Here is a 26,336-nt window from a genome sequence, read left to right as displayed (position 1 = left end):
CTGGTCATTGTGCTCAGAGATCTAGAAATTGTGCTTTAGCAATCGAGAAAAACTGTAAAGCGGTAAAGAAGTCAGGATTGATGCTCTCAGACCGACACAAACTGAATCTGCCTGATCTGAAGCTTTTTCCTGTTCTGTCTGTTTAAATACACTTTGACTTATCTCAGCTGTGCTTCTTTCACATGTTTTAATACCAAATACATGCATATGTATCTGAATAATTGGTAGAATGTGTGTTGTTTTGGTTCTTAGACTCCACAGACATGGGTGGAGTATCTCTGATGGGTGGGGCTCGTTTCTGTGGATGTAAAACAGACGGAGCAGAAAACTCTGGAGGACAGAGGAGCCACAGTTCACCGAGACTCATCGGGACACAGAGAGGAAAACAGAAGGCAGCTAACGATTCGGACGGGAGGAAAAAAGATGGATATGTTTGAGTTTTGGAGCAGCAGGAAGCAGCGAGCGGAGCAGCTGAGGAGGAGCAGTCAGCTGAGGCTGAACGCCTCACAGCGGTGAGTCTGAAACGGGCTGCAGACTTCCACACAGCAGCTGGGGTTAGCTAGGGTTCAGGCTGGCTTCCACAGGCTGTGTCAGAGTCTGCTGCTTCAGCCAAACATCAGAAACACTGAAACATGAACACAAACCCAGAATCTGAGGCAGAAGCAGAGTTAGTTCAGTTCTGAGCAGCTTTAAAGTGAATATCTGCAGATGTTTCCATGGTAACAGCTGCAGAGATTCACTGAAACATGTTCCAACATGAACATAAACCCAGAATCTGAGGCAGAACCAGAGTTAGTTCAGTTCTGAGCAGCTTTAAAGTGAATATCTGCAGATGTTTCCATGGTAACAGCTGCAGAGATTCACTGAAACATGTTCCAACATGAACATAAACCCAGAATCTGAGGCAGAACCAGAGTTAGTTCAGTTCTGAGCAGCTTTAAAGTGAATATCTGCAGATGTTTCCATGGTAACAGCTGCAGAGATTCACTGAAACATGTTCCAACATGAACATAAACCCAGAATCTGAGGCAGAACCAGAGTTTGTAGATAGTTCTTTAGGCCTGACACTTCTTCTTCTGTCCTCCACTTGTCCAGTTTCCTCAGATGTTTTAAGGACACACTGCACACCATGCTGAGATATGCCAAGTTTTCAGCTACCAGCTCTTTGGGAATCACCTTGTTGCTGCAGAAATCCTGTTTTCTGTCTGTCACACTGTGTTATCTTTGCTGTTTTTCACACGTGCAGCTAAAGAAATGGGAACAAATCTTAATTCCAGTCTAAAACCCACAAAGAGCTTCTAGATGATTCATTTCTGGTGGCATAAAACAGTTTAATCATTTCATTTATATTAACTGTTCCATAATTAGTCATTAGATTATATCTTATATTCCTTTTTTAAGCTTTAAATTGAATCTTATTTACTTTTTCTTGATGTTGAATAACATATAATTCTTATTATTGTCTGTTTTTTCCTACTTTTAGACGTGATAACGTTCATTATTTTGGGATAAGGATTTTTTTTAAACTGAATTTCATATATTAATTTGACTCTTTTGGTAACTGAAAGCAGTTTTAAACATAAATTTACAAAAAAGTTGAAACTATGAAGCTGTTTTTCACAGATGCAGCTAAAGAAATGGGAACAAATGATGTGTCTCTGTGACAGGCTGCTGGGAACAAAGTGCCTAAAGATCCAGTTTAAAATGTGGACACAGCACTGGTTCATCCCTTGAGTTAGGAGCCTTTTTCCTGCCTGAATGGTTCACAGCTCAGAGTTAAGTGGCTGAACAAAGAAAAAACACATTCCTCTGAAGATGCTCAGGTACAAGGACTGGGCTGAAGATGAGGGAAGAAGCAGAAAATGTCCAGTGTGTCCACAATGTGACTTTGGATCAGGACTAGTTCTCTGAGCACATTGTTGGGGTTTGTGGGAAAACAGAGAAAACTTCTACAAGTTCAAATGTGTTCAAATATCTGATGATATGTTTTTAAATGATGGACAACAAGTCATGTTTCCCTCCACACAGGAGCCAGTTGCTAGGTAACCACGAGGTCCGGGAGGCACTGCAGAACGAGAGGATGACATCACTGCTGCCCCCTGTTGGTACGGAGGTCTTCAGACGCCTCACGCCTGCCTCACAACATGAAGCTGGAGAGAAGAAGAAAGAGGTATGGATCACCGATGAACTGTCAATACCAGCTGATCAATACACCGAGAGCCGGCTGATCAATGCACCGAGAGCCAGCTGATCAATGCACCGAGAGCCGGCTGATCAATACACCGAGAGCCAGCTGATCAATACACCGAGAGCCGGCTGATTAATACACCGAGAGCCGGCTGATCAATACACCGAGAGCCGGCTGATCAATACACCGAGAGCCGGCTGATCAATACACCGAGAGCCGGCTGATCAATACACCGAGAGCCAGCTGATCAATACACCGAGAGCTGGCTGATCAATGCACCGAGAGGCGGCTGATCAATACACTGAGTGTAATTAATGTCTCACAGGGAGATGACCAACAGCCAATCAAACCAGCCCATCACCTCCAGGCCAGGAAGCTCCTCCCCTTTATCTACGGAGACCCGCCCCCTGAGTTTCTGAACACCCCATTGGAGGATCTGGATCCCTTCTACCAATCACGGAAGGTTTGTGTGCCTTCACCTGTGCACCTTAACTCTGGTCAGCAGTTAGATTCAGCTGAGAGATGCTTAAAAGAGAGCCACAAGACCAAAAATACAGATAAACAAACAAATAAATAAACAGACAGACAGACAGAGACAAACAACCAAAAATACAAACAAATAAACAGACAAATAAATAAATGAACAGAAAAACAAACAAACAGTAAAAAAACAGACAAACAGAAAAACAAACAGACAGACAGACAGATAAACAAACAAATAATCAGATAAACAAACAAACAGACAAACAGAAAAACAAACAGACAGACAAACAAATAAATAAACAGATAAACAATCAAACAGACAAATAAATAAACAGATAAACAGACAAACAGAAAAACAAACAAACAGACAGACAGACAGATAAACAAACAAACAAACAAACAGACAGATAAACAGACAAACAAACAAACAAACAAACAAACAGACAAACAGACAAACAAATAAATAGACAGATAAACAAACAAACAGACGAACAGGAAAAACAAACAAACAAATAAATAAACAGATAAACAAACAAACAGAACAACAAACAGACAGACAAACAGAAAAACAAACAGACAGACAAATAAATAAACAGAAAAACAAACAAACAGACAGATAAACAAACAAACAAACATACAAACAGACAGACAAATAAACAAACAAACAAAAAGACAAACAGACAGACAGATAAACAGACAGACAGACAAACAGACAGATAGACAGACAAACAAACAAACAAACAAATAAATAAACAAACAGACAAACAAACAGTCAAACAGACAGACAAACAGAAAAACAAACAGACAAACAAACAAACAAACAGACAGACAGACAGATAAACAGAAAAAAATAGACAGACAGATAAACAAATAAATAAACAGAAAAACAAACAAACAGTAAAAAAACAGACAAACAGAAAAACAAACAGACAAACAAACAGAAAAACAGACAGATAAACAGACAAACAGAAAAACAGACAGACAAACAAACAGACAGACAGATAAACAAATAAATAAACAGAAAAAAAACAGACAGACAGATAAACAAATAAATAAACAGAAAAACAAACAAACAGTAAAACAAACAGACAAACAGAAAAATAAACAGATAAAAAAACAGACAAACATACAAACAAATAAATAAATAGACAAACAAACAAACAAAAAAACAGACAGACAGACAGACAGATAAACAAATAAATAATCAGATAAACAAACAGACAGACAAACAGAAAAACAAACAAACAGACAGACAGACAAACAGACAAACAAACAGACAGACACACAAACAAACAAATAAATAAACAGATAAACAATCAAACAGACAAATAAATAAACAGATAAACAAACACAGACAGACAGACAGACAGATAAACAAACAAACAAACAGACACACAGAAAAACAAACAGATAAACAAACAAACAGACAGACAGAAAAACAAACAGACAGACAAATGAACAAATAAATAAACAGATAAACAAACAAACAACAACAACAAACAGACAGACAGACAGACAGAAAAACAAACAGACAGAAAAATAGACAGACAAACAAACAAACAGAAAAACAAACAAACAGATAAACAGACAAACAAACACAGACAAATAAATAAACAGAAAAACAAACAAACAGACAGATAAACAGACAAACAGATAAATAAAACAAACAAACAAACAAATAAACAGATAAACAAACAGATAAACAGACAAATAAACGAACATAAAAACAGGCACAGATAAACAGACAAACAAACAAATAAACAAGCAGATAAACAAATAAATAAATAGACAAACAGACAGACAGAAAAACAAACAAACAAACAAACAAACAGACAGACAGAAAAACAAACAGACAGACAAATGAACAAATAAATAAACAGATAAACAAACAAACAACAACAAACAGTCAGAAAAACAGACAGACAAACAAACAAACAGAAAAACAAACAGACAGACAAATAAACAGAAAAACAAACAAACAGACAGATAAAACAAACAAACAGACAAACAGACAGACAAATAAACAAACAGAAAAACAAACAAACAGACAGATAAACAAACAAACAGACAGACAAATAAACAAACAAACAGAAAGACAAACAGACAGTAAAAAAAACAGACAAACAGAAAAACAGACAGACAGACAAACAGAAAAACAAACAAATAAATAGACAAACAAACAAACAAACAGACAGACAGACAGATAAACAGAAAAAAATAGACAGACAGATAAACAAATAAATAAACAGAAAAACAAACAAACAGTAAAAAAACAGACAAACAGAAAAACAAACAGACAAACAAACAGAAAAACAGACAGATAAACAGACAAACAGAAAAACAGACAGACAAACAAACAGACAGACAGATAAACAAATAAATAAACAGAAAAAAAACAGACAGATAAACAAATAAATAAACAGAAAAACAAACAAACAGTAAAACAAACAAACAGAAAAATAAACAGATAAAAAAACAGAAAAACATACAAACAAATAAATAAATAGACAAACAAACAGACAGACAGATAAACAAATAAATAAACAGAAAAACAAACAAACAGTAAAACAAACAGACAAACAGAAAAATAAACAGATAAAAAAACAGACAAACATACAAACAAATAAATAAATAGACAAACAAACAAACAAAAAAAACAGACAGACAGACAGACAGATAAACAAATAAATAATCAGATAAACAAACAGACAGACAAACAGAAAAACAAACAGACAGACAGACAAACAGACAAACAAACAGAAAAACAAACAGACAGACACACAAACAAACAAATAAATAAACAGATAAACAATCAAACAGACAAATAAATAAACAGATAAACAAACACAGACAGACAGACAGACAGACAGATAAACAAACAAACAAACAGACACACAGAAAAACAAACAGATAAACAAACAAACAGACAGACAGAAAAACAAACAGACAGACAAATGAACAAATAAATAAACAGATAAACAAACAAACAACAACAACAAACAGACAGACAGACAGACAGAAAAACAAACAGACAGAAAAATAGACAGACAAACAAACAAACAGAAAAACAAACAAACAGATAAACAGACAAACAAACACAGACAAATAAATAAACAGAAAAACAAACAAACAGACAGATAAACAAACAAACAGACAGACAAGTAAACAAACAAACAAAAAGACAGACAGACAGATAAACAGACAGACAGATAAACAGACAAACAGAAAAACAAACAAACAGACAGATAAACAAACAAACAAACAGACAGACAAATGAACAAACAAACAAAAAGACAGACAGACAGATAAACAGACAGACAAACAGACTAACAGAAAAACAAACAGACAAACAAACAGACAGACAGACAAACAAATAAATAAACAGAAAAACAAACAGACAGTAAAAAAAACAGACAAACAGAAAAACAGACAGACAGACAAACAGAAAAACAAACAAATAAATAGACAAACAAACAGAAAAACAGACAGACAGGCAGACAAACAAATAAATAATCAGATAAACAAACAAACAGACAAACAGAAAAACAGACAAACAGACAGACAAACAGAAAAACAAACCAACAGACAGATAAACAAACAAACAAACAAACAGACAAACAAACAAACAAAAAGACAAACAGACAGACAAACAGAAAAACAAACAAACAAACAGACAGACAGACAGATAAACAAACAAACAAACAGAAAAACAAACAGACAGATAAACAGACAAACAAACAGACAAATAAATAAACAGATAAACAAACAAACAGACAGATAAACAAAAAAACAGACAGAAAAACAAACAGACAGAAAAACAAACAGACAGAAAAACAAACAGACAGACAAATAAATAAACAGATAAACAATCAAACAGACAAATAAATAAACAGATAAACAAACAGACAGACAAACAGACAAACAGAAAAACAAACAAACAGATAAAATAACAAACAAACAAACAAATTAACAAACAAACAAACAGACAAACAAACAAACAGACAGACAAACAGACAGACAGACAGACAAACAAACAAACAGACAGACAGACAAACAGAAAAACAAACAAACAGACAGATAAACAGACAAACAGATAAATAAAACAAACAAACAAATAAATAAACAGACAAACAAATAAACAGATAAACAAACAGATAAACAGACAAATAAACAAACATAAAAACAGGCACAGATAAACAGACAAACAAACAAATAAACAAGCAGATAAACAAATAAATAAATAGACAAACAGACAGACAGAAAAACAAACAAACAAACAAACAGACAGACAGAAAAACAAACAGACAGACAAATGAACAAATAAATAAACAGATAAACAAACAAACAACAACAAACAGTCAGAAAAACAGACAGACAAACAAACAAACAGAAAAACAAACAAACAGACAGATAAACAAACAAACAGACAGACAAATAAACAAACAAACAAAAAGACAAACAGACAGACAGATAAACCGACAGACAGACAAACAAACAGACAGACAGACAGACAGACAGATAAACAGACAAACAGACAGATAAACAGACTAACAGAAAAACAAACAGACAAATAAATAAACAGATAAACAAACAGACAGATAAACAAACAAACAGACAGACAGAAAAACAAATAAATAAACATATAAACAATCAAACAGACAAATAAATAAACAGATAAACAAACAGACAGACAAACAGAAAAACAAACAAACAAACAGACAGATAAACAGACAAACAGAAAAACAAACAAACAGAAAATAACAAACAAACAAACAAATTAACAAACAAACAAACAGAAAAACAAACAAACAGAAAAACAAACAGACAGATAAATAAAACAAACAAACAAATAAATAAACAGACAAACAAATAAACAGATAAACAGACAAATAAACAAACATAAAAACAGGCACAGATAAACAGACAAACAAACAAATAAACAAGCAGATAAACAAATAAATAAATAGACAAACAGACAGACAGAAAAACAAACAAACAAACAGACAGACAGATAAACAGACAAACAAACAAATTAACAGACAAACAGACAAACAAATAAATAAACAGACAAACAGACAAACAAACAGACAGACAGATAAACAGACAAACAAATAAATAAACAGACAAACAAACAGACAAACAAACAGACAGATAAACAGAAAAACAAACAAACAAACAGACAGATAAACAGACAGAAAAACAAACAAACAGACAGACAGATAAATAAACAGATAAACAAACAAACAAACAAACAGACAAAAAACCATCACATCTGTCCTGAGAGCACGACCTCTGACCTCCCTTTGTCACCTGTGTGTCTGCAGACCTTCATGGTGATCAGCAAAGGAAACGTCCTCCACAGGTTTAATGCTGACAGAGCCTGTTACCTGCTGAGTGCCTTCAATCCTGTGAGGACCGCCGCCATCAAGATCCACCTCCACCCATATCCTTCGTGATGTCATAGAGTGTCTTTGTGATGTCATAGTGTGTCTTTGTGCTGTTTTAGTGTGTCTTTGTGCTGTTTTAGTGTGTCTTTGTGCTGTTTTAGTGTGTCTTTGTGCTGTTTTAGTATGTCTTTGTGCTGTTTTCATGCATCTTTGTGCTGTTTTAGTGTGTCTGTGTGCTGTTTCTGAGTGTCTGTGCTGTTTTCATGCATCTTTGTGCTGTTTTAGTGTGTCTTTGTGCTGTTTTAGTGTGTCTTTGTGGTGTTTTCATGTGCCTTTGTGCTGTTTTCATGTGTCTTTGTGCTGTTTTAGTGTGCCTTTGTGCTGTTTTAGTGTGTCTTTGTGGTGTTTTCATGTGCCTTTGTGCTGTTTTCATGTGTCTTTGTGCTGTTTTAGTGTGCCTTTGTGCTGTTTTAGTGTGTCTTTGTGGTGTTTTAGTGTGTCTTTGAGCTGTTTTCATGCATCTTTGTGCTGTTTTAGTGTGTCTTTGTGCTGTTTTAGTGTGTCTTTGTGGTGTTTTCATGTGCCTTTGTGCTGTTTTCATGTGTCTTTGTGCTGTTTTAGTGTGCCTTTGTGCTGTTTTAGTGTGTCTTTGTGGTGTTTTCATGTGCCTTTGTGCTGTTTTCATGTGTCTTTGTGCTGTTTTAGTGTGCCTTTGTGCTGTTTTAGTGTGTCTTTGTGGTGTTTTAGTGTGTCTTTGAGCTGTTTTCATGCATCTTTGTGCTGTTTTAGTGTGTCTTTGTGCTGTTTTAGTGTGTCTTTGTGGTGTTTTCATGTGCCTTTGTGCTGTTTTCATGTGTCTTTGTGCTGTTTTAGTGTGCCTTTGTGCTGTTTTAGTGTGTCTTTGTGGTGTTTTAGTGTGTCTTTGTGCGGTTTTCATGTGTCTTTGTGCTGTTTTAGTGTGTCTGTGTGCTGTTTCTGAGTGTCTGTGCTGTTTTCATGCATCTTTGTGCTGTTTTAGTGTGTCTTTGTGGTGTTTTAGTGCGTCTTTGTGCTGTTTTAGTGCGTCTTTGTGGTGTTTTAGTGTGTCTTTGTGCTGTTTTAGTGTGCCTTTGTGCTGTTTTAGTGTGTCTTTGTGGTGTTTTAGTGTGTCTTTGTGCGGTTTTCATGTGTCTTTGTGCTGTTTTAGTGTGTCTGTGTGCTGTTTCTGAGTGTCTGTGCTGTTTTCATGCATCTTTGTGCTGTTTTAGTGTGTCTTTGTGGTGTTTTAGTGCGTCTTTGTGCTGTTTTAGTGCGTCTTTGTGGTGTTTTAGTGCGTCTTTGTGCTGTTTTAGTGCGTCTTTGTGGTGTTTTAGTGTGTCTTTGTGCTGTTTTAGTGTGTCTTTGTGGTGTTTTAGTGTGTCTTTGTGGTGTTTTAGTGTGTCTTTGTGCTGTTTTAGTGCGTCTTTGTGGTGTTTTAGTGTGTCTTTGTGCTGTTTTAGTGTGTCTTTGTGGTGTTTTAGTGCGTCTTTGTGCTGTTTTAGTGCGTCTTTGTGGTGTTTTAGTGCGTCTTTGTGCTGTTTTAGTGTGTCTTTGAGCTGTTTTAGTGTGTCTTTGAGCTGTTTTAGTGTGTCTTTGTGCTGTTTTAGTGTGTCTTTGTGGTGTTTTAGTGTGTCTTTATGGTGTTTTAGTGCGTCTTTGAGCTGTTTTCGTGTCTTTGTGCTGTTTTAGTGTGTCTTTGTGGTGTCTTAGTGTGTCTTTGTGGTGTTTTAGTGTGTCTTTGTGGTGTCTTAGTGTGTCTTTGTGATGTCATAGTGTGCCTTTTGCTGTTTTAGTGTGTCTTTGAGCTGTTTTCGTGTCTTTGTGCTGTTTTAGTGTGTCTTTGTGCTGTTTTCGTGTCTTTGTGCTGTTTTAGCGTGTCTTTGTGCTGTTTTCGTGTGTCTTTGTGCTGTTTTCGTGTCTTTGTGCTGTTTTAGTGTGTCTTTGTGGTGTTTTCATTTGTCTTTGTGGTGTTTTAGTGCGTCTTTGAGCTGTTTTCGTGTCTTTGTGCTGTTTTAGTGCGTCTTTGTGGTGTTTTAGTGTGTCTTTGTGGTGTCTTAGTGTGTCTTTGTGATGTCATAGTGTGCCTTTTGCTGTTTTAGCGTGTCTTTGTGCTGTTTTAGTGTGTCTTTGTGCTGTTTTAGTGTGCCTTTGTGCTGTTTTAGTGTGTCTTTGTGATGTCTTAGTGTGTCTTTGTGCTGTTTTAGTGTGTCTTTGTGTTGTTTCTGAGTGTCTTTGTGGTGTTTTCATGTGTCTTTGTGCTGTTTTAGTGTGTCTTTGTGCTGTTTTCATGTGTCTTTGTGCTGTTTTCATTTGCCTTTGTGCTGTTTTAGTGTGTCTTTGTGCTGTTTTAGTGTGCCTTTGTGGTGTTTTAGTGTGTCTTTGTGGTGTTTTAGTGTGTCTTTGTGATGTCATAGTGTGCCTTTTGCTGTTTTTGTGTGTCTTTGTGGTGTTTTAGTGTGTCTTTGTGGTGTTTTAGTGTGTCTTTGTGGTGTTTTCATGTGTCTTTGTGGTGTTTTAGTGTGCCTTTGTGCTGTTTTAGTGTGTCTTTGTGGTGTTTTCATGTGTCTTTGTGCTGTTTTAGTGTGTCTTTGAGCTGTTTTAGTGTGTCTTTGTGGTGTTTTAGTGTGTCTTTGTGGTGTTTTAGTGTGTCTTTGAGCTGTTTTAGTGTGTCTTTGTGCTGTTTTAGTGTGTCTTTGTGGTGTTTTCATGTGTCTTTGTGCTGTTTTCATGTGTCTTTGTGCTGTTTTAGTGTGTCTTTGTGCTGTTTTCGCGTGTCTTTGTGCTGTTTTAGCGTGTCTTTGTGCTGTTTTAGCGTGTCTTTGTGATGTCATAGTGTGTCTTTGTGCTGTTTTAGTGTGTCTTTGTGCTGTTTTAGTGTGTCTTTGTGCTGTTTTAGTATGTCTTTGTGCTGTTTTCATGCATCTTTGTGCTGTTTTAGTGTGTCTGTGTGCTGTTTCTGAGTGTCTGTGCTGTTTTCATGCATCTTTGTGCTGTTTTAGTGTGTCTTTGTGCTGTTTTAGTGTGTCTTTGTGGTGTTTTCATGTGCCTTTGTGCTGTTTTCATGTGTCTTTGTGCTGTTTTAGTGTGCCTTTGTGCTGTTTTAGTGTGTCTTTGTGGTGTTTTCATGTGCCTTTGTGCTGTTTTCATGTGTCTTTGTGCTGTTTTAGTGTGCCTTTGTGCTGTTTTAGTGTGTCTTTGTGGTGTTTTAGTGTGTCTTTGAGCTGTTTTCATGCATCTTTGTGCTGTTTTAGTGTGTCTTTGTGCTGTTTTAGTGTGTCTTTGTGGTGTTTTCATGTGCCTTTGTGCTGTTTTCATGTGTCTTTGTGCTGTTTTAGTGTGCCTTTGTGCTGTTTTAGTGTGTCTTTGTGGTGTTTTAGTGTGTCTTTGTGCGGTTTTCATGTGTCTTTGTGCTGTTTTAGTGTGTCTGTGTGCTGTTTCTGAGTGTCTGTGCTGTTTTCATGCATCTTTGTGCTGTTTTAGTGTGTCTTTGTGGTGTTTTAGTGCGTCTTTGTGCTGTTTTAGTGCGTCTTTGTGGTGTTTTAGTGTGTCTTTGTGCTGTTTTAGTGTGCCTTTGTGCTGTTTTAGTGTGTCTTTGTGGTGTTTTAGTGTGTCTTTGTGCGGTTTTCATGTGTCTTTGTGCTGTTTTAGTGTGTCTGTGTGCTGTTTCTGAGTGTCTGTGCTGTTTTCATGCATCTTTGTGCTGTTTTAGTGTGTCTTTGTGGTGTTTTAGTGCGTCTTTGTGCTGTTTTAGTGTGTCTTTGTGGTGTTTTAGTGCGTCTTTGTGCTGTTTTAGTGCGTCTTTGTGGTGTTTTAGTGTGTCTTTGTGCTGTTTTAGTGTGTCTTTGTGGTGTTTTAGTGCGTCTTTGTGCTGTTTTAGTGCGTCTTTGTGGTGTTTTAGTGCGTCTTTGTGCTGTTTTAGTGTGTCTTTGAGCTGTTTTAGTGTGTCTTTGTGGTGTTTTAGTGTGTCTTTATGGTGTTTTAGTGCGTCTTTGAGCTGTTTTCGTGTCTTTGTGCTGTTTTAGTGTGTCTTTGTGGTGTCTTAGTGTGTCTTTGTGATGTCATAGTGTGCCTTTTGCTGTTTTAGTGTGTCTTTGAGCTGTTTTCGTGTCTTTGTGCTGTTTTAGTGTGTCTTTGTGCTGTTTTCGTGTCTTTGTGCTGTTTTAGCGTGTCTTTGTGCTGTTTTCGTGTGTCTTTGTGCTGTTTTCGTGTCTTTGTGCTGTTTTAGTGTGTCTTTGTGGTGTTTTCATTTGTCTTTGTGGTGTTTTAGTGCGTCTTTGAGCTGTTTTCGTGTCTTTGTGCTGTTTTAGTGCGTCTTTGTGGTGTTTTAGTGTGTCTTTGTGGTGTCTTAGTGTGTCTTTGTGATGTCATAGTGTGCCTTTTGCTGTTTTAGCGTGTCTTTGTGCTGTTTTAGTGTGTCTTTGTGCTGTTTTAGTGTGCCTTTGTGCTGTTTTAGTGTGTCTTTGTGATGTCTTAGTGTGTCTTTGTGCTGTTTTAGTGTGTCTTTGTGTTGTTTCTGAGTGTCTTTGTGGTGTTTTCATGTGTCTTTGTGCTGTTTTAGTGTGTCTTTGTGCTGTTTTCATGTGTCTTTGTGCTGTTTTCATTTGCCTTTGTGCTGTTTTAGTGTGTCTTTGTGCTGTTTTAGTGTGCCTTTGTGGTGTTTTAGTGTGTCTTTGTGGTGTTTTAGTGTGTCTTTGTGATGTCATAGTGTGCCTTTTGCTGTTTTTGTGTGTCTTTGTGGTGTTTTAGTGTGTCTTTGTGGTGTTTTAGTGTGTCTTTGTGGTGTTTTAGTGTGTCTTTGTGGTGTTTTCATGTGTCTTTGTGGTGTTTTAGTGTGCCTTTGTGCTGTTTTAGTGTGTCTTTGAGCTGTTTTAGTGTGTCTTTGTGGTGTTTTAGTGTGTCTTTGTGGTGTTTTAGTGTGTCTTTGAGCTGTTTTAGTGTGTCTTTGTGCTGTTTTAGTGTGTCTTTGTGGTGTTTTCATGTGTCTTTGTGCTGTTTTCATGTGTCTTTGTGCTGTTTTAGTGTGTCTTTGTGCTGTTTTCGCGTGTCTTTGTGCTGTTTTAGCGTGTCTTTGTGCTGTTTTAGCGTGTCTTTGTGCTGTTTTAGCGTGTCTTTGTGCTGTTTTAGCGTGTCTTTGTGGTGTTTTAGTGTGTCTTTGTGCTGTTTTAGTGTGTCTTTGTGCGGTTTTCATGTGTCTTTGTGCTGTTTTAGTGTGTCTGTGTGCTGTTTCTGAGTGTCTGTGCTGTTTTCATGCATCTTTGTGCTGTTTTAGTGTGTCTTTGTGCTGTTTTAGTGTGTCTTTGTGGTGTTTTAGTGCGTCTTTGTGCTGTTTTAGTGTGTCTTTGTGGTGTCTTAGTGTGTCTTTGTGATGTCATAGTGTGCCTTTTGCTGTTTTAGTGTGTCTTTGAGCTGTTTTCGTGTCTTTGTGCTGTTTTAGTGTGTCTTTGTGGTGTCTTAGTGTGTCTTTGTGATGTCATAGTGTGCCTTTTGCTGTTTTAGTGTGTCTTTGTGGTGTTTTAGTGCGTCTTTGTGCTGTTTTAGTGTGTCTTTGTGCTGTTTTCGTGTCTTTGTGCTGTTTTAGCGTGTCTTTGTGCTGTTTTCGTGTGTCTTTGTGCTGTTTTCGTGTGTCTTTGTGCTGTTTTCGTGTCTTTGTGCTGTTTTAGTGTGTCTTTGTGGTGTTTTCATTTGTCTTTGTGGTGTTTTAGTGCGTCTTTGAGCTGTTTTCGTGTCTTTGTGCTGTTTTAGTGCGTCTTTGTGGTGTTTTAGTGTGTCTTTGTGGTGTCTTAGTGTGTCTTTGTGGTGTTTTAGTGTGTCTATGTGCTGTTTTAGTGTGCCTTTGTGCTGTTTTAGTGTGTCTTTGTGTTGTTTCTGAGTGTCTTTGTGCTGTTTTAGTGTGTCTTTGAGCTGTTTTCATGTGTCTTTGTGCTGTTTTCATGTGTCTTTGTGCTGTTTTCATTTGCCTTTGTGCTGTTTTAGTGTGTCTTTGTGCTGTTTTAGTGTGCCTTTGTGGTGTTTTAGTGTGTCTTTGTGCTGTTTTAGTGTGTCTTTGTGCTGTTTTAGTGTGTCTTTGTGGTGTTTTCATGTGTCTTTGTGGTGTTTTCATGTGTCTTTGTGCTGTTTTAGTGTGTCTTTGTGCTGTTTTAGTGTGTCTTTGTGGTGTTTTCATGTGTCTTTGTGGTGTTTTAGTGTGCCTTTGTGGTGTTTTAGTGTGTCTTTGTGGTGTTTTCATGTGTCTTTGTGCTGTTTTAGTGTGTCTTTGAGCTGTTTTAGTGTGTCTTTGTGGTGTTTTAGTGTGTCTTTGTGGTGTTTTAGTGTGTCTTTGTGGTGTTTTAGTGTGTCTTTGTGATGTCATAGTGTGCCTTTTGCTGTTTTTGTGTGTCTTTGTGCTGTTTTAGTGTGTCTTTGTGGTGTTTTCATGTGTCTTTGTGGTGTTTTCATGTGTCTTTGTGCTGTTTTAGTGTGCCTTTGTGCTGTTTTAGTGTGTCTTTGTGGTGTTTTCATGTGTCTTTGTGGTGTTTTAGTGTGCCTTTGTGGTGTTTTCATGTGTCTTTGTGCTGTTTTAGTGTGTCTTTGTGCTGTTTTAGTGTGTCTTTGTGGTGTTTTAGTGTGTCTTTGTGGTGTTTTAGTGTGTCTTTGTGATGTCATAGTGTGCCTTTTGCTGTTTTTGTGTGTCTTTGTGCTGTTTTAGTGTGTCTTTGTGCTGTTTTAGTGTGTCTTTGTGCTGTTTTAGTGTGTCTTTGAGGTGTTTTAGTGTGTCTTTGTGCTGTTTTAGTGTGTCTTTGTGCTGTTTTCATGTGTCTTTGTGCTGTTTTCATGTGTCTTTGTGCTGTTTTAGTGTGTCTTTGTGGTGTTTTCGCGTGTCTTTGTGGTGTTTTAGCGTGTCTTTGTGCTGTTTTAGCGTGTCTTTGTGTTGTTTCTGTGTGTCTTTGTGTTGTTTTAGTGCGTCTTTGTGCTGTTTTAGTGTGTCTTTGTGCTGTTTTAGTGTGTCTTTGTGATGTCATAGTGTGCCTTTTGCTGTTTTTGTGTGTCTTTGTGCTGTTTTAGTGTGTCTTTGTGCTGTTTTCATGTGTCTTTGTGCTGTTTTAGTGTGTCTTTGTGCTGTTTTAGTGTGTCTTTGTGCTGTTTTCATGTGTCTTTGTGCTGTTTTCATGTGTCTTTGTGCTGTTTTCATGTGTCTTTGTGGTGTTTTCGCGTGTCTTTGTGGTGTTTTAGCGTGTCTTTGTGCTGTTTTAGCGTGTCTTTGTGTTGTTTCTGTGTGTCTTTGTGTTGTTTTAGTGCGTCTTTGTGCTGTTTTAGTGTGTCTTTGTGCTGTTTTAGTGTGTCTTTGTGATGTCATAGTGTGCCTTTTGCTGTTTTTGTGTGTCTTTGTGCTGTTTTAGTGTGTCTTTGTGCTGTTTTCATGTGTCTTTGTGCTGTTTTAGTGTGTCTTTGTGCTGTTTTAGTGTGTCTTTGTGCTGTTTTTGTGTGTCTTTGTGCTGTTTTAGTGTGTCTTTGTGCTGTTTTAGTGCGTCTTTGTGCTGTTTTAGTGCGTCTTTGTGGTGTTTTAGTGTGTCTTTGTGCTGTTTTAGTGTGTCTTTGTGCTGTTTTAGTGTGTCTTTGTGCTGTTTTAGTGTGTCTTTGTGCTGTTTTAGTGCGTCTTTGTGGTGTTTTAGTGCGTCTTTGTGGTGTTTTAGTGCGTCTTTGTGCTGTTTTAGTGTGTCTTTGTGGTGTTTTAGTGTGTCTTTGTGATGTCATAGTGTGTCTTTGTGATGTCATAGTGTGTCTTTGTGCTGTATTAGTGCGTCTTTGTGCTGTTTTAGTGCGTCTTTGTGCTGTTTTAGTGTGTCTTTGTGATGTCATAGTGTGTCTTTGTGATGTCATAGTGTGTCTTTGTGCTGTTTTAGTGCGTCTTTGTGCTGTTTTAGTGTGTCTTTGTGATGTCATAGTGTGCCTTTTGCTGTTTTTGTGTGTCTTTGTGCTGTTTTAGTGTGTCTTTGTGCTGTTTTAGTGTGTCTTTGTGCTGTTTTAGTGCGTCTTTGTGCTGTTTCTGAGTGTCTTTGTGGTGTTTTAGTGCGTCTTTGAGCTGTTTTAGTGTGTCTTTGTGCTGTTTTAGTGTGTCTTTGTGATGTCATAGTGTGTCTTTGTGCTGTTTTAGTGCGTCTTTGTGCTGTTTTAGTGTGTCTTTGTGCTGTTTTAGTGTGTCTTTGTGATGTCATAGTGTGCCTTTTGCTGTTTTTGTGTGTCTTTGTGGTGTTTTAGTGCGTCTTTGTGCTGTTTTTATGTGTCTTCGTGCTGTTTTTATGCATCTTTGTGCTGTTTTCATGTGTCTGTGGGGTTTTTTCTTGGTGATTTTGTGGTGTTCTTGTGTTTTTTTTTGTCTTTGTGGTGTTTTTGAATGTCTATATTTTTTTTTCAAGGTGATGTGGCATCTTCGTGTGTCCATCGCTATGCTGATGATTCCCAGTTGTACTTATCTATGAAACCAGATGAACCCAATAGGTTGCTCACACCACAAGCATGTCTTAAAGACATAAAGACCTGGATGACTCAGAGCTTTAGTTATTGTCTTTGGACCTGAGCGCTTCAGAAATACGACTAACCTGCAACATTTCACAGGTGGATATTTCTGGAGAGCTTTTTCTGGGTGGGCGGTCTCTCGTGTCTGTGGTTTTGGTCTGTGTGTCAGAAACAATACAAACAAACAGGTTGTTTTCCTTAATGTGTTCCTTAATTTGTTCAGTGTCTGTCTGATGCTGACGATTCTGATAAACTGTGTATTCATGATGATCAGCGTTCCAGTCCTGAGCAGATTTATGGAGTGAGTCGGCAAAAACACACATGCTCTGACATGGTGCTCGGTTGATGGTCATCAATGATACTAATCCACATTTCTGCAGCGAGAGTGTCCGAAATCAGAATCAGAATCAGAAAAGGTTTTTATTGCCAAGTAATTTTTACATCACGAGGAATTTGGTCTGTTTGGTGCCATAAAAACAAAAAATATATAATAATAATAAAATAAATAGTAAAAATATATGTACAAAGTATTTGTAAGTATTTGTAAGCTGAGGGCAGAAGAGTGCGTTAATGTAACGCAGAGTCTGACAGAGACAGGTGACAGATAAAGGTTTTACCTGTGGAGGCTGACCTGAGGACACCCGTTTGTGCACAGGGACGTTTTCATGGCCGTCTACACCTTCGACTTCACCCTGAAGATCCTGTCCAGAGGCTTCTGTGTGGGACGCTTCACCTTCCTCTGGGACCCCTGGAACTGGCTGGATGTCCTCATCCTCACCGCTGGGTAATGATCACCTGACGCACACCTGACACCACGATCAAAATCATATCAAATTTATTTATATAGCACATTTCATGTACAAACAATTCAAAGTGCTTTACATAAAATAAAAGCATTGCAGCAGGGAGTGGAAGAAGCATTAAAATACATAAAAGAATATAAAGAGAAACAAATAAAATCATTTAAATTAATTTAAAACCAGCAACAGTCCAGATAAGTGCAGATTTCATGCATAGACACATGAGAACAGAAATGTTTTTAACCTGGATTTAAAAATGTCTCCATTTGGTGAAAGTTTAATCTCCACTGGCAGTTTGTTCCACTTGTTTGCAGCATAACAGCTAAATGCTGCTTCTCCATGTTTAGTCTGGACTCTGGACTGGACCAGCTGACCTGAGTCCTTGGATCTAAGAGCTCTGCTGGCTTTATATTCTCTGAACAGATCACAGATGTAAACCATCAGCAGGCTTTTAAAGTCTATTCTGTGACTGACTGGAAGCCAGAGTAAAGTTTTTAAAGCTGCTGTGATGTGTTCAGATCTCTTGTGATTCATCACGATGATGAAGACGTCTCTGTGTGTGGCAGGTTTGCAGCTCAGTTCACATCTTTGGGGAAGTTTCTTGTGTTGGTGACGATTCCTCGAGTGCTGAAGATCTTCACCTGCACGCCAGGTGAGTGTGTGTCTCCTTCAGAGACCGTCACTACCATAGATATGTATAGAACCATAGATGTGTATAGAACCATAGATATGTATAGAACCATAGATATGTATAGAACCATAGATATGTATAGAACCATAGATATGTATAGAACCATAGATATGTATAGAACCATAGATATGTATAGAACCATAGAAATGTATAGAACCATAGATATGTATAGAACCATAGATATGTATAGAACCATAGATATGTATAGAACGGCTAGATGTGTTCCGTCTGAGTTTAGAACGTCCGGACAAGTCGGCCATCTTACCACAGGGTGAGATGTCCGGGAGACAGTCAAACCTGAGGTAACCATAGTTACGCTAAGTGATCTGCTCTGATGCTATTACTCTGATTTTACATACTGAAAGACCCTGTGCGATATTTTATTTATTCGGTCATCTGTGCAATAATTCACGTCACTACTGTGCAATATCTTATCTATTTATGGTCAGACTATGTGCATACAATGTGTAATTAACACAAGTGTAGTGCAATATGGGCAATAACTCAACCATAGTGCTATAACTTATTTTATTTAACTCTCTTTACTTTGTATATCTTGTATAGCCTATATTCTTTTTTACACTTTGTTTTAGATTATTCTATATTAATGATATATTATATTAATTATTCTATATTATACTGTATTTTAGATTTATAGAGATCCTATGTGTGTGTTTGGAGCTACTGGGGACTTGAATTTCCCTGAGGGAGTCATCCCAAGGGGTAAATAAAGCTGAGTCATGGGGCAAATAAACGTGAAATATTTATGTTTTTATCTAAAAAAATAAATATGGACTTCGTCTGTAGTGTGATAATTAGCTTACTACTTTGATGTTTATAATAACCTAAACGTTTGAGAATTAAGCAAGTTATGTCTTGAATGTTTGAATGTTTCGCCATCAACACAATGAGAGAGCTGCCTGTGGTAAGATGGCCGCCATCTGCGGACGTTCCACTCCGTTGCCCAGCAACGTGGACGGGACATCTAGCCATTCTATACACATCTATGATTCTATACATATCTATGATTCTATACATATCTATGATTCTACACATATCTATGATTCTATACATATCTATGATTCTACACATATCTATGATTCTATACATATCTATGGTCGCCACCTTGGGTCATGTGACTGCCGCAGGTACAGCTCGTGGCTCAGCAGGTGTTTGAACCTTTCAGGTCTCAGGAGGACGGTGGAAGCTCTGGTCCAATCGGTGAAGAGGCTGGCTGATGTCATCATCCTGACGGTGGTCCTCCTCAGCATCTTGGCTATGATTGGTCTGCACTTCTTCATGGGAGACTTGAAACATAAATGTGTCATCTGGCCAGTAAACACAACGGGAAGCCTTGATTTCTATATATCATATATCAGCGACTCAGGTGAGATGTTCTGATGTTCTGCTCCAGCTCAGGTGTGCACAGGCTGTACAGGTGTCATTAACGTTCACCACTCCCGGACTACTTTTTTCAGTAACGAGTAGTCTAACGCAACTACTATTTCAAAACTAGTAGTCAGATTGAAGATACTTATCTAAAACATTGTGCGTTACTATTTCTGCATTTCGGGGGAACGTATACCCCATAAAGGCCGGCATGTTATAGTGACCACACAAAAGCTAACATGTTATTTCTGAATGTTACTTACAAGCCCAATACATATATTTGACTTGTCAACATGTATTCATGATCAGGGGCGTAGCACCAAATTTGGGGCCCCAGGAACAACCACTACCATGCACATTTGAACCAACATCGACCCTATGTTAGGCTTTTGGGACACTTGTATCGGCTAATAGTTATTATGAAAATAAATACATTTAAGACAAATATGGCTTCTATATCCCAATTATGTGGTAGCCAACAAAATGAGAGATTATTTTTTAATTATTTGACTTCGGCTGCTATCACAGTGGTATGCAACGGAATGGGAATGGGATAATCAGTTACTGTAGGCTGTAATTTTGACATTTGGGCTCAGCTTTCTTGGGAAAGAAATCAGTCAGCAGTTGCTTTCCTTCATTTTGTTTCCTCTGTCTCTCTTGTCTTTCTTTTCTTTTCTGAAAGCCTGATTTTTTTTTTTGGATGACATCTTTCATGTGCCGGCTGCTGCGTTTAATGCCTAATAATAAAGTGAGTGAAATTTATTGCGCGTGTACAATCAAAAGTCTGCCAGAAGGCGGACTAAACCAATGCGCACTGATAATGGGGGTGTCTGATATAGATTATAGCCTATTTGCAGGCTGGGATACACATTTCAACAGATGTATTTCCAGAGAACATTGGATTTGCATAAATTACCAACATATATTGACATCATTTAAAAAATGATTTTTAAAAAACGAAAGAAGAAAATTTCCCTTGGGGCCCCCCCTGTGAATCAGTCTGACTTTTCCCCCTGTTCGACGCCGCTGTTCATGATTATAACCATACATTTGCATTGAAATAATTTGGGACAACTTCATTTTCTTATGAGTTATATCAGTGTATTCAGGGTTCGCCTGAAGTCACTCGTTGTTTTACATCTACCTACCCAGTAAAAGTGATCCGTCCCACTAAAATGTTGAACACCAGCGATATCATTTGTTACATTTTACTCACTTTCCCTAATCATTTTAAATAAATACACCAATCTAAACCACCGTTTTCATCAGTGCCTGTTACAGACGATAGTTGATAGCTTTAGCTATTCGTGCTAACTTTATATCATATAGCCCACCTTTCAGGCAGTGCTATGGAGAGGGCTAGCTAGCTGTTTATCTTACCTGGTCGTAATTGATGACTCAAAGATGACTTGGGGGGGTGTTATGTATTACTTTTTTACGTAAGAGGTTTTTTTTATATTTTAAGTAAAGTCAAGAAAGACTGTCTCATTTATTTTTTATTTAAAAAACATGTAAGCCTATTTCAAGAAAAATTTTGCAAATGTCAGTGTCATTTTTGATGTTCCGGTTAAAGTACATGCCAATAAAGTGAGTATTGGCAGAACTGGTAGTCATTTTCATGTTATAGGGGCGGGGGATCAGCCTCTGCTGAAAGTAACTAAAAGTAATCTAACTTAGTTACTTTTTAAAGAAGTAGTCAGTAGTCGGATTACTGTTTCAAAGTAACTATGGCAACACTGTTAATGTTCATGCGTCTGTCCGGCTGATAGGAAACTATTACTACCTGCCCGGGCACCTGGATGCTCTGCTGTGTGGAAACCGCTCCGACGCTGGGTAAGTGAACCTAAGAAACATCTGAAAACATCTGTTTCCAGCAGCAGCACTGGTGGAACATTCTGATGTGTTCAGGGTGTGTCCCGAGGGGACGACCTGTATGAGGACGCCAACAAACCCAAACTACGGGTTCACCAACTACGACTCCTTTGGGTTTTCTCTTCTGGCCACGTTCAGACTCCTGATGCAGGACTTCTGGGATAACCTCGTGCATCTGGTCAGTGGCAACTAGTTCCAGAACTCTTAAGGTCGTTCCCTGTTGTTATTGGGGATTCTATGGAGGACCGAAACAGCAATAATCTGAAATAAATACAATCTCTGTGTGGCCCTGTGATGGATTGAGCGAGCTGCTTCTGCTTCCGTCTGCAGACGCTGCGAGCGGCAGGGAGATCCTACATCACAGTCTTCCTGCTCGTCTTCCTGCCCGGATGCTTCTTCCTGCTCAGCATCATCGTGGCGGCGGTTGCCATGGCGCAGGTGGAGCGGGAAGAGGCCGACGCTGCCGAGGCCAAAACCACAGAAGAAGAGTTCGGTCGCATTGTGCAGGTGCTGAAGATGAGAGAGGAAGAGGAGGTGAGATCTTCATCAACAGGTGGTGTCCCTGGTGTTGCTTTGAGTGAACATGTGACTGTTTGAAGAGGTTTGATTGGACAGAAAAACAGGAAGTGGCATAAAAAACCCTACTGGTTGGTTTCAGGTGAACAGTCCCTCTGGAATCGTCTTTAGATTCAATTCAATTCAAAATACTTTATTAATCCCCGAGGGGGAAATTACAGGCAGTTCCAGTACGACCCATCCAGACAGACAACATAAAAAACAAACAAGGGAGACGGGTGGCAGTGGCAATGCAGCTCACTGATGAGCGCTGCACCTTCCAGATAGAAGAAAAAGTACCAAATTAGGTGAGAGGAGGAGAAAAAAAAATCATATCTCACACTTTACCCTTACCAGGATACAGTTTGAGATTGTGTCACACCCAGGGAATGGAGGAGCAGGAGATGTCATATCCAAAGCTTTTATTGCGAGGGCAGATGTTAACAAGTTCCTCCAGAGAGAGAAACAAAACAGGCTATGGAATCTATGAAAATTAGCAAAGAAATCAAAATCCCTGCACTGTGCGGAGGAACAAACTAAAGGGTCTATTAAACTTTATCTTTAACTAAAAGTCACTCCTGCTGCGGAGGAAAAAACAAATCACCTCTCCTAAAAAACGGAGCCACTACACTATGAAAGATTTACCAAACAAATTTCACTCCAACTGGGAGGAAAAAACAAGAATGCTATGAAAGTAAACTATCACTGTTACTCTAACAGGACTTATTTATAAAACTTTATCAGAAAACGAAAAACTCTCTTGAAGAGGATAAATACCAAACGGCCAAACTTGAAAACGTGGCTGTGGTCAGGCTTGGAAAAAGGCGAAAACTCCTGATCTAGCCAAGACTTGCAATCTTATATCTAGCCTTAAAGTCTTATTACCTCCGCCAAGGAGGTTATGTGATCGCCCGAGTTTGTCTGTTGGTTTGTCTGGATGTTCGTTCGTCTGTTCGTGCTGCAATCTTGCGACCTGCCAGAAGGTGGCGCGACCTCAAGGTGCCACAGCCAGACAGAGCCACAGCCAGACAGAGCCACAGCCAGACAGAGCCACAGCCAGACAGAGCCACAGCCAAACAGAGCCACAGCCAGACAGAGCCACAGCCAGACAGAGCCACAGCCAGACAGAGCCACAGCCAAACAGAGCCACAGCCAAACAGAGCCACAGCCAGACAGAGCCACAGCCAGACAGAGCCACAGCCAAACAGAGCCACAGCCAAACAGAGCCACAGCCAAACAGAGCCACAGCCAGACAGAGCCACAGCCAGACAGAGCCACAGCCAAACAGAGCCACAGCCAGACAGAGACAGAGCCAGACAGAGCCACAGCCAGACAGAGCCAGACAGAGCCACAGCCAGACAGAGCCACAGCCAGACAGAGCCAGACAGAGCCACAGCCAGACAGAGCCACAGCCAAACAGAGCCACAGCCAGACAGAGCCACAGCCAGACAGAGCCACAGCCAGACAGAGCCAGACAGAGCCACAGCCAGACAGAGCCACAGCCAAACAGAGCCACAGCCAAACAGAGCCACAGCCAGACAGAGCCAGACAGAGCCACAGCCAGACAGAGCCACAGCCAAACAGAGCCACAGCCAAACAGAGCCACAGCCAAACAGAGCCACAGCCAGACAGAGCCAGACAGAGCCACAGCCAGACAGAGCCACAGCCAAACAGAGCCAGACAGAGCCACAGCCAGACAGAGCCACAGCCAAACAGAGCCAGACAGAGCCACAGCCAGACAGAGCCACAGCCAGACAGAGCCACAGCCAGACAGAGCCACAGCCAAACAGAGCCAAACAGAGCCACAGCCAGACAGAGCCACAGCCAGACAGAGCCACAGCCAGACAGAGCCACAGCCAGACAGAGCCACAGCCAAACAGAGCCAAACAGAGCCACAGCCAGACAGAGCCACAGCCAAACAGAGCCAAACAGAGCCACAGCCAGACAGAGCCACAGCCAGACAGAGCCACAGCCAAACAGAGCCAGACAGAGCCAGAGCCAGACAGAGCCAGAGCCAGACAGAGCCACAGCCAGACAGAGCCACAGCCAGACAGAGCCACAGCCAGACAGAGCCACAGCCAGACAGAGCCAGACAGAGCCACAGCCAGACAGAGCCACAGCCAGACAGAGCCACATCCAGACAGAGCCACAGCCAGACAGAGCCACAGCCAGACAGAGCCACAGCCAGACAGAGCCACAGCCAGACAGAGCCACAGCCAGACAGAGCCACAGCCAGACAGAGCCACAGCCAGACAGAGCCAGACAGAGCCACAGCCAGACAGAGCCACAGCCAGACAGAGCCAGACAGAGCCACAGCCAAACAGAGCCACAGCCAGACAGAGCCACAGCCAAACAGAGCCACAGCCAGACAGAGCCACAGCCAGACAGAGCCACAGCCAGACAGAGCCACAGCCAGACAGAGCCACAGCCAGACAGAGCCACAGCCAGACAGAGCCAGACAGAGCCAGACAGAGCCAGACAGAGCCACAGCCAGACAGAGCCAGACAGAGCCAGACAGAGCCAGACAGAGCCACAGCCAGACAGAGCCACAGCCAGACAGAGCCACAGCCAGACAGAGCCACAGCCAGACAGAGCCACAGCCAGACAGAATGCACATTGCGCGGATTTGCTGTAATTAGCACAACAAAAGATTGCAACGGCAAGCCAGTGTGCATAACTGCATATAGCGTAATGAGAACGGCGAACACTGGTTCCCGACAGAACATTATAATAATAATAATAATAATAATAATTAATAACGGCGAACACTGCTGTTCAATAATGAATAGGGAGAAGGGAATGGCTCTTCTGCTGACAGCGCAAAGAACAAGTAGCCCACATCAGGAACGTATGTCCATACATGGCTCGCTATCCACAGGTGGGTTGGCGGTTGGCGGAGGTCTGCACTCTCTGAGTGATCTTGTTTTGAGATAAATATACTATGTAAGACCAGATTGTGTAAGATAATTAAGATTGTTTTAAAAACATTTGTACTCTTTTTTTCTTACCTAGTAAATGAATCTTGAAGTTAGTTATTTTACATGTAAATCAAGCCAAATTACTGTCAGAAACATTATTTGAGGCACCCTGTGTTTTTTAAGACTGTTTTTGAACTTGTTTCAAGATTGCTGAGTAACAAATACTTAATAATCACACTTAGGATTTGTTGAGTCACATTATTTAGTTTATTCCAAGTATTGGTGCACTGTTAACATCAACACATTTACTTGCAATTGTTTACAAGCAGTAACACTTTCACAACCATACACAACACAGCCATATCAAGAATTTCAAATCACCACACCCACCTTCCAAATCTTATCCAGTGGTTACTAATTTCCAGTTTTAAGTGCAATGACATCATCAAGATTATATTTTGTCAAAACATACACACCATTTTTTAAACTGACTGGATAATATGATGTATGATCAACTCTGTTGCCTGGGCAAGATTAGGTACAGCAACTTCGTATGCTAAAAGATCTCTATTCAAACCCAGTTTCATAAAGCAATACGACAAACTGTCTATCACATAAATGTTTTTTATAAGTCCAAATACAGGCACTGTCTCATTTGCATCGGTGATTTTCAGAGACCTTTCACAGATGTACTTGTTACCACTGAGAATAAGCCACTTTACTGACTGCATGTCGAATGCCATCAATCCCCAAGAAGTCTCTAATCTTTGCTGTGATGTACTCCATATTTGTCACCTCTGAAACAGGACCCAATTCCTTCTCATGTGCAAAAATGGGATGCTCAGTGCCCATTTCATTCTGACAACATTCAAAGAGCTGATTGTGGCTCACAAGTGACTTACAGAGATTTTTGAAGTTCAATTTAGATGACCACTGCTTGAAAAAACAGCGCTTTGACTCAAATCTCATGCACATATGTCTTATCAAAGGGCCCAGAGAAAGAATTTGCGCAGGGAGATGCAGCATGTAATGTTGCTTAGGAATAACATTATTCTCAGGAAACAGTTGTTTAAACTGTTTGAGATGCTGTTCGATCATTTGTTTAAGTTTGTTATCATTAGATGCTAAGGTACTGACACTGATGGGACAGGGTTTGTCACGCACATCTATTGATGAAAAAGGGAAACTCTGCATGGCTGAATTGAACATTTCTAACTGTCCAGAGAGAACAAGGTATTTTAACACACACTTAATTTCCATGGGTGCAACACCCTCAAGAATGATGTGCATGATATCCTGTGGAGTTTGTTCAGAGGTCAAAGGCTGGAAAATCAACCAGCTTGCTTCTCCTGTTTATCCCATACGTGGTTTTGAGGGCTGATTTCAAGTAATCTGTGCTCGCCCTTTCGATTTCAATGCACTGTCTAATGTGTTTTTCCACTGTCCTTTTGGTAAAACTCTGTTCAGCAAAATTCCTTTGCATTTCCTCAAAGGTACACTCACAATGCCGACATTTACTGTAGGCAAAACCAACTCCTTCCT

General features: G+C 39.5%; 1 protein-coding gene across 2 annotated transcripts in view; it reads left to right on the top strand.

Annotated features, from left to right (window-relative positions):
* Positions 1-321: 321 nt before the first annotated feature.
* Positions 322-26,336, top strand: part of LOC142384534 (sodium channel protein type 4 subunit alpha B-like) — a 73,132-nt gene continuing 47,117 nt past the window's right edge. Inside the window, exons 1-11 of one of the 2 annotated variants that reach the window (XM_075470837.1) lie at positions 322-512; positions 2,029-2,170; positions 2,514-2,651; positions 7,996-8,114; positions 16,784-16,870; positions 17,225-17,353; positions 17,936-18,021; positions 19,247-19,447; positions 21,219-21,282; positions 21,358-21,499; positions 21,652-21,855. In XM_075470837.1, the coding sequence (XP_075326952.1) occupies positions 424-512; positions 2,029-2,170; positions 2,514-2,651; positions 7,996-8,114; positions 16,784-16,870; positions 17,225-17,353; positions 17,936-18,021; positions 19,247-19,447; positions 21,219-21,282; positions 21,358-21,499; positions 21,652-21,855 (1,401 nt within the window). In that variant the 5' untranslated portion in view covers positions 322-423. Of the gene's footprint in view, positions 513-2,028; positions 2,171-2,513; positions 2,652-7,995; positions 8,115-15,929; positions 16,669-16,783; positions 16,871-17,224; positions 17,354-17,935; positions 18,022-19,246; positions 19,448-21,218; positions 21,283-21,357; positions 21,500-21,651; positions 21,856-26,336 lie in introns of those variants that run through there. The other variant, XM_075470838.1, reaches the window with a different exon arrangement.

This window comes from Odontesthes bonariensis, chromosome 7 (assembly GCF_027942865.1).
Source record: "Odontesthes bonariensis isolate fOdoBon6 chromosome 7, fOdoBon6.hap1, whole genome shotgun sequence".
Classification (NCBI taxonomy): domain Eukaryota; kingdom Metazoa; phylum Chordata; class Actinopteri; order Atheriniformes; family Atherinopsidae; genus Odontesthes; species Odontesthes bonariensis.
Note: the sequence above shows the minus strand (reverse complement) of the source record. Positions and strands in the feature narration are given on the sequence as shown.